Source organism: Phaethon lepturus, unplaced genomic scaffold, assembly GCF_000687285.1.
Source record: "Phaethon lepturus isolate BGI_N335 unplaced genomic scaffold, ASM68728v1 scaffold6361, whole genome shotgun sequence".
NCBI lineage: Eukaryota > Metazoa > Chordata > Aves > Phaethontiformes > Phaethontidae > Phaethon > Phaethon lepturus.
In genome coordinates this window covers 5,094-17,252 of record NW_010519728.1, presented here as the reverse complement: position 1 = coordinate 17,252, position 12,159 = coordinate 5,094, and the positions used below count along the sequence as shown (strand labels likewise).

The 12,159-nt window shown below is 36.6% G+C and overlaps 1 protein-coding gene across 1 annotated transcript in view; it reads right to left on the bottom strand.

Annotated features, from left to right (window-relative positions):
- MYBL1 (v-myb avian myeloblastosis viral oncogene homolog-like 1) overlaps window positions 1-12,159 on the bottom strand; it is a gene marked incomplete at its 5' end in the record, with an annotated part of 20,829 nt that overhangs the window by 5,348 nt on the left and 3,322 nt on the right. Inside the window, 9 exons of the mRNA XM_010297134.1 lie at window positions 1,078-1,192; window positions 1,615-1,757; window positions 1,987-2,355; window positions 2,671-2,904; window positions 4,089-4,193; window positions 5,837-5,911; window positions 6,137-6,320; window positions 7,727-7,947; window positions 10,084-10,176. Coding sequence (XP_010295436.1) covers window positions 1,078-1,192; window positions 1,615-1,757; window positions 1,987-2,355; window positions 2,671-2,904; window positions 4,089-4,193; window positions 5,837-5,911; window positions 6,137-6,320; window positions 7,727-7,947; window positions 10,084-10,176 — 1,539 coding nt within the window. The remainder of the gene's footprint in view (window positions 1-1,077; window positions 1,193-1,614; window positions 1,758-1,986; window positions 2,356-2,670; window positions 2,905-4,088; window positions 4,194-5,836; window positions 5,912-6,136; window positions 6,321-7,726; window positions 7,948-10,083; window positions 10,177-12,159) is intronic.

The window sequence follows — 12,159 nt, the reverse complement described above, 5'->3', positions numbered from 1 at the left end:
GGAATGCCAAACCACTCCATTTGCATAGTGAGAGACTGTGAATCTATAGGGTAACACAGATGGTGCCAAGCCCTGTGGCAAAGCCTGAGCTACCTTCTGTGTTTGCAGAGAAGTAGTAGTCAATATATATTGGCTGGAATTTTTTCAGAACTTGAAAAGCATGTCTACAGAATTCCAAAAGTTATTATGCATTGACATACCTTAGCTAAGTTAGGAAGAGAACAAAAATAGAATTTATTTAGAACATAAAAAAAAAAAGTAACATTATCCATAGTCAACAAAAAAAGTCTTCTGTGACAGCCAGAAGAATCAGAGGAATCGTGAATTGCTATATTAAGATTTTGGTTTTTAGGATGAAGAAAATTTTAGACGTCACTCAAGTAAGCCCCTAGGAAGGATAAAACACTTCCAAACATCTTTGCACCAAAAAAATTCTCAGAATACTAGCATGCTGTGGTAAACATCTAGTTTCAGTCCCAGCATTGTAGAAGAATCAAAACCAGAAAACAACTCAGCTCTGTCTTGGATCCTCCAGTCTGGAGGATTCAAATATAATGCAGTTCTTCAAGTTAAATGTGAAAATCACTTAAAATAACCAAGTCAGTCACATTCATCTGCACCAGTTTGCTCTTACTAGATTATCCAGTTGCAGAACCCACACTCACTCACTTTCTTATAATTTTTCTTTTGATAAAACAGAATGTTAAAGCATTAAAATTAAAATCTCAGGCAATTATGTTACCACCTTGTAACAAGAGGTAAAGCGTTAGGAAGGCTACACAAATTTAAAACAACTCTCAAATGTGGAACCAATGCATTTAAGATTACTATGGGTCAAATTATTATATGTACCGAATATCATTCAGGAAGACATGCCTTCATATTAGTCTAACATACAAAATCTGAAACATTAGTGATTCACATTCTAGCTGTTGTCTAGGATAATATGGAATGTCACTGAAACAACAGCATTGTTAGAAAATGCTTTCCAAGATCATGCTGAGGCTTACAATATTTCAAAAAAAAGAGGGCATTTAGACTTTAACAAAGAAGAAAATAAACAACAGCATCACATACCGTAAGTTTGAGGGGACCATACTTTTTTTCCTGAGCAGCCAAAGCATTTTTAAAAGGAGTTGGTGTCCTTGGAGTTGAACCCAAAAGAGATCTTCTAATTGTCGGAGTTCTAAAACTATTCAAGCAGAAAGAAGTGTTCATACATGCATTTTTGTATTTTATTTTATCAACAGTAATGTAATAAAATGAATCTTAGAAACATTTTAAAATACCTTCATTTACACAACAGATATCACCACCATGAATCTGAAAGTCTTAAGATCACCATAGCATTATATGCAAATATCACCCAGGTATATTAAACTTAAATTGGATTTTGTTCAGTATTTTAAAAAAGGAAAAATTTTAACTGAGTACAAGTCACCTTCTGTTAAGTTAAAAACAGGAAGCCAGTTTGTTTGTACACAAGTATTTAAATGTTAGGTGTTTTAAAACACATTCACAGTATGCATACAAGTAGACTATAATTTCTCAGTGTTTAGAAAAACTTGGTTTTATTTGAGAAACACCACCAGATTTTTAATGTAATAATCCTACCCCACATTTTCCTTTTGATCTTTTGGTGTCATTTCCTTGTGCAGAGGAGTTGTAATAAGAACTTTCTGCCCACAGATTGGAGTCGATGTAAATGCAGGATTTTCAAGGTTAAATTGTTCACTTCCAGAGCAAGTGTTGAAAAACTAAGCACAAGAGAGAAAAGAAACTAAGCAACTGTAAAGGACAAAACTTCACCACTGTACTGAGCAGTAAAAAAAGAAATTATATGTATGTATCTGAAGGCTTTTACTGACAGAGTATTGGACATACTTGTTTAGGCTAAAATGTATGACTAGGGAAAAGAAAGTACTTGTACTTTATAAACTACCCACTGCAGTCTTCATGTTTAGCCATACTTAAATATAAACTCACCTGTGATGGAGAAAATGGTAGTGTTTTCACTGGTGTATGCTTCAGTGCAACATTGATGGCATCATTACACAAGCCATCATTCAGTTCGTTAACTGGTGATTGCCCAACGCGCAATCTCTTTTTCTTTCTTAGGATAGTAGGTGGAGTGCTGAATTTAGTTAAGTTTGGGGTTGTTGGGAAAACTGCTTCTTCCTCTCCACTCATGCTACTGTGTTTTTTGCCATCAAGCACGAGGCTGACATCATACTGGCACTCAGCAGCCCCTTCATTGTGTTGAATCCGCATTAATTTTACTGGAGCTGGCTTGACAGGAGATGCAACAGCCTCTGAAAGCTCAAAACTGGTGACATCACTCCATGCTACAGGATCCTATGAGGCAAGATGCAAAACACTCAAACACTAGCAGGCTTATCCAAGATTATTTCACAATATCCAAGCCATTCTAACAGCTCTGTACCTCCAGAAGCCATATATTGAATTATTCTCCCTGTATCTTTCACACAGTCCTAAAAACACTGAATATTCTAAAACAGAATTATTTTAAAACTAGCAATAAAACATGTCACTCAATATTGGTGAAACTACAGACAAGTACAGAATAAGGTAATTTTAAGAGTATTTTACACATATTATGTAAGTTGATGTTCCTAAATAAACATTTTTTTAGAATAAGTACAGACTTACAGATTCAATAAGCTCTAGTGTCTCTGCAAACTCTGGAATGGTTTGTAGAGATGATAACATTGTATTTGCTTCCACCGCCAAATACTTAGGTGGTGAACTCTGTTGAACAGATGTGCCGTGGGTCTCATCTGTGCTGTAGAACTCACTTGTTTGTTCCCCAAGGCTATTTAGTGTATTAGACACACAATCTTCTGTGACAAAACTTCCAGGCCAACAAGGTAAGTTTCCAGCTTGCTAAAAAGCATGAAGAAACATGTTAATCTTACTCAACGAAGAAGTTGAAGAGAGTCAATTGTGAGACCACAGGGAAGAAAAAAATAATAGTATGCTGTTTGCATTAATGCAGTTAGTCTTGTCCTTACATTAACACACTCAACATTCTCAAATCGTGTAAGATTTTTATCTTGCCTCTCATTCATATCTTAAACATGCTTATAACTTAATTATGGGTTGTATTGGAAGACATCTCTGATGCAAGTTTCCTGTGTTCCTGAACATCAGTATATTAGGAAGTCATCTTCACTACAGAACACAGGTACATTTTAAGATTAGAAACTGTTTCTAGAATGTGAAATACTTCTTGTTTGATCTGATTTTTTTTAACGCAGATTCTGCACTGATAGTTTACTTAACTTCTAAATGGTTATCCCATTTTGCTACACTGCTTAGTACTTAAGAAACAGATTTTAATTTTCACTGGAAATCTAGAAGCAAAACAGATTCCACTAGATAAGCAGAACATTGCACTGTTTCAAGAAAATGCCAGGAATAGCTCCACCACAAAAAAACTGGAAGTTCACCTGTAATCTAAATTAGTGATCAATCTTATTGGGTTGGTTAGGTTTCTGATGTTATTCACAGCCCTCTGTTCCTGAGGAAATAAGTGACTTGTCGTCTGCAAGTTTTCTTCGTTCCACTGAAGTACATGAAAATTTTGTACAGTGCAAATTTATATAGTGTTTGTCATGTCCAAATATGGATATTAAGTACTGCAAGCACTCACACAGAAGTCTGATAAAAATAGAATCTACAAGATGTTTTGAAATCAAATAGGGCAAAACCTATGTATTTTTCACCCTTCTCTCTTGAACAGATGATCGACATTGCCTATCTATAAAATGGAATGGCGTCATTTGGCGAACAAATGTGCTACCTCTTGAAAAAGATTAAAATCCTGGTTCTTAGGAACAAATGCCAAATTTCAGGTCATATTTCTACTGTTTTCATAGTTTAGAAAACTGCATTAAAAATAATTTGTCTCAATTCTAATATATAGAGTTTGTTTTATAACCCAGTAGCCATAGATTTCATTTTAGAAGGTCGGGTGAAAAAACAAACACAAACATCCATCACTAAATTGCTGAGGATTAGTCTCAGTAAAGCATATTCCAATATTTACAGAAATGTACAGTCCTTACAGAAGATACTCGTTTTCTTCGGATTTCATTCTCTGCTGACATAAGTAGCAATTCAAGTTCCTTTATTTTCTTTTCTTTATCAGGATCATCATCAATAAATGACTGCTGAAAAATTGAAGAAAGAAGCCATTACTATTTTCCACCTCCAACACCCCTCCGTAGTAAAGATTCTACATTATAACACAGCTACATTTTTAACAGAAATCCACACATAGCGGGAACAGAGCTGTTCAAGCTGTATCATATTTTGTAATACAGTAGTCACTCGCAAGTAAAACAATACCAGCAATTGCCATGACATGGATCCGATGTTCAAGTGGTATACAAGCTAATATTTTAACAGGTTTCTATTATGTCTTGTAAATGCTCAGTACCCTATAGCACCTTTTAACCAAAAATCACTCAGTTCTACCTCTAATAAGAATCACAGAATCATTAAGGTTCTAAGAGAACTTTAAGATCATCAAGTCCAACCATCAACCCAACACCACCATGCCCACTGAACCACATCCTGGTGCCACATCCACACGTTTTTTGGAGGAGGAACAACATTTGCACCTTGGTAGATGTGTTCGTGTTTTCATGTGCTTTCTAGAATTTTGAGTTATTTATCCTCACTAAGTGTGCAAGAAGGTGTTGCAAATCAGCATTTGCTGACAGAGTGTCTACACAAGCAATCCTACGACTATTATCAGAAAAGAAAATTAACTAATTGTTTTTGGTTGGTTGGTTGGTTTTTAACCTCCTTAAAACATTCTATTATTGCTTTAAATATAGGTAAGTGGGGATATGTGACGTAAGTTTCAAAACTAGTTATACTCTCCAGTTTAGGGAGGACTTGAAGGAGCAAAAATTATCTTATACTTTTCTGTATAGGGTAATCCAGAGTGTCAAAGGCCATATGAGGCTTTGTTATGATTTGCATTCTTATACTGAAATCAGGGAAGAAAATGCAACATGGAAGAGATGACCTGCACAGGGAAGCTTAAGGTTAGGTACAGAGTTCTGCAGAAAGCCTCTAACATATCTAGCACAAACAAAATATGTATTATTCCCTGTGGCAAAATAATTTTTTTACTAACTTCAAATTCACAAAATTCTTCCAGGAAGTCATATTACAAACTAAGATCTACATTCAGTTTGCAACACATGAGGAATTTCAAATATATTCTAAGCCCAAAGGAGCAAAAGGAAATAAATATATCCAATTATGGTTTTTTGTTTTAAAGTTTCTAAATACTTCAGCATTCAAAATGTTGCAACTGATTGACAGAAGCTTATCAGTCAGACAAAAACTAAAACCTATTGAGAACAAAAAAGCACAGCCATAAGTGTAAGTCACAGTAAGTTATTTGAACTCAGTCTTTCAGATAGGGTTATATTTACATATAGAAGTAGTAAAATCCTGTCTTTAAATCTCTCAGAAGCAGGGTAATACTAACAGGTCATAACTTTAACCTAAAGATTTAGGTAACAAACTATGTTTTAAGCCATACTTCTGTCAGAAATAAGCACAACCATTGTGTTTCTGGGATGTATAGAGACAGTACCATTTTTCCTACCTAGAACTACCAATTAAGCTAGCAAGCCTACCTACAGAGGAACACTTACATAAATTTAGGTGAATGATAAAGACTTAAAGACATTTTGAAGTTGCATGGTTTTAAACTCTTCATTTTACAGTGCAACACATAGTACATTCTCTTCATTTACAATGCCTGTAATTTTTTTGCTGTATTTTTTTTTACCTGAACTAAGTTGGAAGAAGCTGAAGCATGTTCTAGACAGTTGCCTTCTGGTGAGGCATACTGGTATGCTGGAATCTAAAAAGACATAAATCATTTTACAAACCCTAAAGAAAAGGAGGCTATAAAATTATCTCTGGTTTATTGTACATAAACTATTTATTATGGTTTACAAATCCTAAGCTACCATAATATCACAGAAATACTCAATAGACCTTAATTCTTTCAGACTTGTTTCTTGTTCCAAACCCAATAAATTATTTGAAACTGGGAAATAATAATTATTCTAGATTTTGAACTTACATGTGTCTGAACAGGTATGTAAAATTGATTCTGAGTGTGCAAGTGTTCCATAGTCAGACAAGGTTGGGGCTGAAGTTTGGATGAACTAGCTCTTTCAGACTTTATACCATCTTGCAAATATCCTTCCTGTTCCACCTTTCTTCGCATTGTTGAATTCCAGTGATTTTTAATTGAATTATCAGTCCTAAAATGAAAAGTGTACAACAGTGACTCGTTTCCATATCTCCAAGTTTAATATATGGCATAATTTACAGGGTGTGTACAGCAGGTTAATCCAAAGCCACAAATCCAGAAAGCTCCAGCAGCTTGGACTGGAAGTTCTGTTATCAGTGGGGTTTTGGCATAATGACAGGAAAGCTACTGTTTTCAAAACTTCCTTCTACTAAACTTCAAGTCTGCAGGAAATTAAAAGTAGCAAAAGAGAAAGCCTTGGTTCTGGCTATTATCATGGGTGAGAACCTCTTTTCTTTGATACTTAGAACAACCCTGTGTTCTCTGTCACTATGTTATTTATTCTCTGCTACATATTAGCAGAACATAAAGCTAAGGTAATCACCCTACTGTCCCACAGTATAAGGGCACTGTTGTTCTTTACAAATCTTCTAGGTCTAGGATCCAATCTTTAGCTAAGAGTCTTATCTTGGATTTATTTTCCACAATTAAGTTAGTGAATTAGGAATGCTTCTGTCCTTACAAACTCATCTTCCCTCTCTGAAATTCTATTAAGATACAACCCATTCCCTTCCCATTCCTCCAAAGGATTTCCTGTGATTCATGGATTGTGTACTTAATCAAAATGTCAAATTTTTAAACACACATCCCTAAGGACTCATTCTCTCAACATAACAAGTGCTGACATTCCCTAGGCACAGCTAGACAATCACCTCCTGAACATACAGACTGTATTCAGAGAGGGACAGCTTAATGTTGAATTTCAATTAACAATATAAGGTAAAAAATGTATTTCATTAAACTCTTTATACACAAAAATTTTGTTTTCCACAAGCATATAAGTTGGCAATCACACCTAAAACGAAGATAAGGAGAACAATGCATACAATTCATTCTTAACTTAGAGACTACATGGTAACCAGCTAGCTTTGCAATGCATGACTCCTAAGCCCAGACTTTTGAAAGTTACTAAGATTCTCTTTTTTGAGTGTACTGTTTAACAAGAAGTGTTCCACAAAAAATAAATTAAAAAAAGAATTTCTGATCTTAAACCAAAAAGAAAGTCACCCACAACTGCATATTAATGAAGGCACTTTGATATCAAGTCATAGGATGTTAAGGCATTCTTCCACTATTACTTGCAGTTACTCTTCAACTCTACTACATGCTTTTGTAAGTGAACAGGAGGATTTTTGAAGGAACCTGCAGAGTGTTAGAGGTCTTTTTATTGGTTTTATGGCTTTTAAAGAATACATAATCAAATGCAAAAGATCTTAAAAAAAAATCAGTATATATCAAGCTAAAGATGTGACATAAGTTTCAACAGATGCTCTCTGACTAACAAATTACACTGGAAAGAGTTGTGCAATGACCACTTTCCATATTTCAATATTCAACACAAATAGAGTTGAAAAGCACCTTCCAGGAAGAAGTTTCGCTATTTCAGCCCATCGGTTTCCCAAACGCTTGTGAGCTTCATAGATTATCCTGTCCTCCTCTTCTGTCCACGAAGACTTTTTAACCTCAGGATTGAGATGGTTATGCCATCTCTCTCTGCATTGCTTGCCTATTCTTCCTTTCAGATGTTTTGCAATTAGAGACCAGCGCTTTGGACCATACTTCTGAACTAATTCAATAACCTGGAACACAGATGAAAGCACATTATAATTCTAAACCCTAATTTTCCTAAGCAAAGACAGAACACTGATAAACTCACGTCTTAGAATAAGATTATAATAGTCAACTTGATAAGATACTAGGCCTAAGGAGGCAAACAGTGACTTGGGCTTTGTCCTGGTTTTGGCTGGGATAGAGTTAATTTTCTTCACAGAAACTAGTATGAGGCTATGTTTTGGATTTGGGATGAAAAAAGATGTTGATAACATACTGATGTTTTCAGTTGTTGCTAAGGAGTCAAGGACTGTCCAGCTTTTCATGCTGGCCTGCCAGCAAGAAGCCTGGGGGTATACAGGAAGCTGGGAGGGGACACAGTCAGGACAGCTGACCCAGGCTGGCCAAAGAGATATTCCATACCATGTGACATCATGCTCAGTATATAAAGCTGGGGGAAGAAGGAGGAAGGGGTGGGCGGACATTCGAAGAGTTAATGGCATCTGTCTTCCCAACTAACCATTACACATGATGGAGCCCTGCTTTCCTAGAGAGTGAACACCTGCCTGCCAACGGCAAGTGGTGAATGAATTCCCCGTTTTGCTCGGCTTGCATGGGAGGCTTTCTCTTTACCTATTAACTGTCTTTATCTCAAAGCATGAGTTTTCTCACTTTTACTCTTCTGATTCTCTCCCCTGTCCCACCATGGGGGAGTGAGCGAGCGGCTGCTGTGGTGCTTAGTTGCTGGGGTGCTTAGTTGCTGGGGTTAAACCACAACAGTCACTTTTCACACCCAGTGTGGGGCTCAGAGGGTTTGAGATAACAACAGATTTGATTGGAGTGTCCTAGATCAAATTTATAGCTGTTATTGCTGTTTAGCTATTAATTGGCAGGCTCCTGTGCTTCCCATGGGTTTGCTTGCTTTGCTGTATATCAGAGTCTAGCGCTCATTAGTGGCTGCTTTTTGCTTTTGCTGCCTGCCGTACTGCTTATCATCTTACTTTGCCAAGCCTGGGAACATTTTGATAACAGCAAGGACGATGCGCCTGGGCTGGCGGATGGCCAGGGCATCGCTACTGTTTCTGTGCTGCTGTACTGCACAGGCTGGAACTCCAGTGTGAACTCAAGTCAAAGGGACTGTGACCTGTGGATTGGTCCATGGGGGAGCAGGACACTTGAAGCATCTGGCTGTGGATAAACCCATGCCAGAGCAGGTACATCTCAAAGCATCTGTGGCTGTGGTTATGTCTGTGCCACAGCAGGGTCTGGGACTAAATTATGACAGGGTTTTAAAAATTGTTTTTCAAGAAATCAAAAAATTGCTCATATTCTAAACGCAGCAAATTAGAGTTAATAAATACATACCAATGAAAAAAATTATTTGGAAGTTTCCTTTCTGTCACCCATTGCATAAACTAACATTAGGAAAGACCAAAAATGAAGCTGATAAAGATGCTTGGTTTGTCTTTTTTCAACAACATACATATGAGAAAAAACTCACACCTCTACCTCAACCTTCATCCCATTTCTACGTGTTTTTACACATTAGAAGCTTTTTCTTAAAAGACTGATGAGAACTGTAAAAAAATAGATTAGGAAGACTATATTCACAAGTTGACAAATACCAGTTTTAAACAGTGGGAATAAGCAAGTCAATTTGAAATACCGTGTGAAAGCTATATGTGCACCTCCCTACAGGGCAGTCCTGGTTTTGCAGGCAAAAAGCTGCAGTGTGGATTAACAGAGGTGGGGGAAAGGAGTCTAAATCACCATTGCTAGCTTCTTTAACAGTAGAATATGAAATAATTTCCCTTATTCCCAGACCCTTTAAGTCTGATTAGTTTGAGGAACAAAAGATGTAAATGAGACCTTTAATTTTTAGTGCTGTAAAGAAATCTCCTCTACTTGGTAAACTAGAGTAGTTCAGCTAGCAATCTGAGCAAAACGAAATGAAACACTTGAGCAGACTAGACATTCCATCTACTCAAGAGCCACTGCTTTTTTTTTTTCTTCTCACACAGCATAATGTAATATAATTATCTATGTCACAGGATGCATCAGACATCATCTTTGTGGGGATGAAACTTAAGAAAAAGTACACATTCTTAGCAGTCATATGCAAATGTTATAAGTAAAAGAGTACAGTATCAATTTGTTTTTATTACCCTCTGATCTTCTTCTTTAGTCCAAGGACCTTTAATCAATTCCGGGTTTAGTACTTTCTGCCATCGATGTTGGCACTGAAAATCTGAGCGATTCTGAAATAGTTTTAGAAGACCAGTGTAGCTGTTAAACTCTTGAATACATAAAACTGTAAATATTAGCTAGCCAGAATTATTATCTTATTTCAAATTAAAATACTTACTCAGACCTGTTCTAAGTATAATAGTTAAATTCTCCCTTATTATTTCTTCTTCATTTGCTTATAAAAACAGCCTTGCACAAAGCTCTAATCTAATTACTTTAATGTTCTTACTTGATAATCAAATTCAGAACTTACTCTTTTTCAAAGAAAAACTTAGAATTATTTTTGTCCTCATTACTCCACACCTTCTCTGAACTTTATGTGATTGACATGCTTTTGACATAATCTATAACCTATTTAAGGAAATAAATTTTTAAAGGAAATACTTACTTTTTCTTTCAAATAAAGGAATAATCGTTTTCCTAAGTCTTAAATTAATATATTCTCTGCTTTTTATGAGTGTTAAGGAAAACAGATTTACATCAAGTTCAGCTAACACATACTAATTAAACAACATTGCTTTTTCTGCCCAGGACAGATGGTGCTTTTCTGTAGCTTCACTAAGGATCTTTTGAAATATTGTTCCCAGTTATGAAAGAGAAGTAAGCTTTCACTTAGCCTCCTAAAAATTGTCTGTAAGAAAGTTTGGGACTCTCAGGGTCAGTCCAATCCTTAGAAACAGGCAGATAAGAGACTGCCTGAGCACAGCATATTAGCACATTTTTTATAACACTAGGACATGATGATTTACTCTCTTCAGTGCAAGCTGCTAGATAGCAGGTACTGATTTCAAGGTTTTGCTGGGCTTGTCTACCAACTGAAGACGTTACCATGCTAAAACGAAGTTAAACAAAAAGCAGTCTGCAAGACCAGAAAAAATACCCAAAACATTGTAACATCTGAAATTATATTGATCACAGTACCTTCAAATTAATCACAAGTAGACACTATATGATTAAAAGCACACTAGAGTTTGTTACAAAACATCATTTCCTGGTGGAGACAAGCTGTAGAAGACAGACTCGTATAGAATAGCTGTTCCCAATTTCGAGGAAAGAAACATTTTAAAATTGTGGCCTTTTAGTGTATTTACCTTCCAGACATTTCTGAAATCATGACATACTGGGGGGAGAAAAGCAAAACAAATGATGGGGTGAAACAATAAAATCGTTTCGGGTCTGCCTTAGCTGCAATAAACTGAAAGAGAATACAAGCTGCATTCCTCACCTTGAGAGTCTCCTTTAAGCCATCTTCACTTTTTTGTGCAGAATAGAGGGAAGGTTTACTTATGCCCAGACCAAGAGCAAAATGGGGTTCTGAAAACATGGCAGTTTGAGTGCCTTTACATGCTAGTAACTCAAGATACACTTGGTTTTCCTAGCAAAAGACCATCAAGGTAAGTGATAATTATGCCAGCCTCTATTATTTGGCTTTGTAATTTCGGCACCGCAATAGGTCACCCAGAGAGGCTGTGGAGTCTCCATCCATGGAAATATTTAAAACCCAGCTGGACACTGCCCTGGGCAGCCTGCTCCAGCTGACCTTGCTTGAGCAGGGGGCTCGGCTAGATGATCTTGAGAGGTTCCTTGCAACATCAACGATTCTGCAATGGGCAACCTGGTCCTCCGTGCAGGTTTTCCATGATAGCTGGGCAGCCTTTTTTTCAACCTCACTGGGTCCCAGCTGAACAATAGCTTTCTGCTCCAGAAGCTTTTGTTTTCAGCTGAAGAACTTGTTATTAAACTAAACTATTAGATCTGTTAAATGCAACTCCATACTAAACCTGCAGATCAGTATCACCAAACATTGTATTTTGAAACAGTGTAATATAAAAGCTTTTTGATATTATCTCTTTCTCCTCTGCCATTCACTCATTCCACTGCTTTTTGGAAGGGGATAATGTACATGTAAGGAATATAGATTTGCTTATGCACTCATTAAATTTAGAAGCCTTGAGTTTGTTCCCTGATACCTATACTTTCCTGCCGGGGGGGGG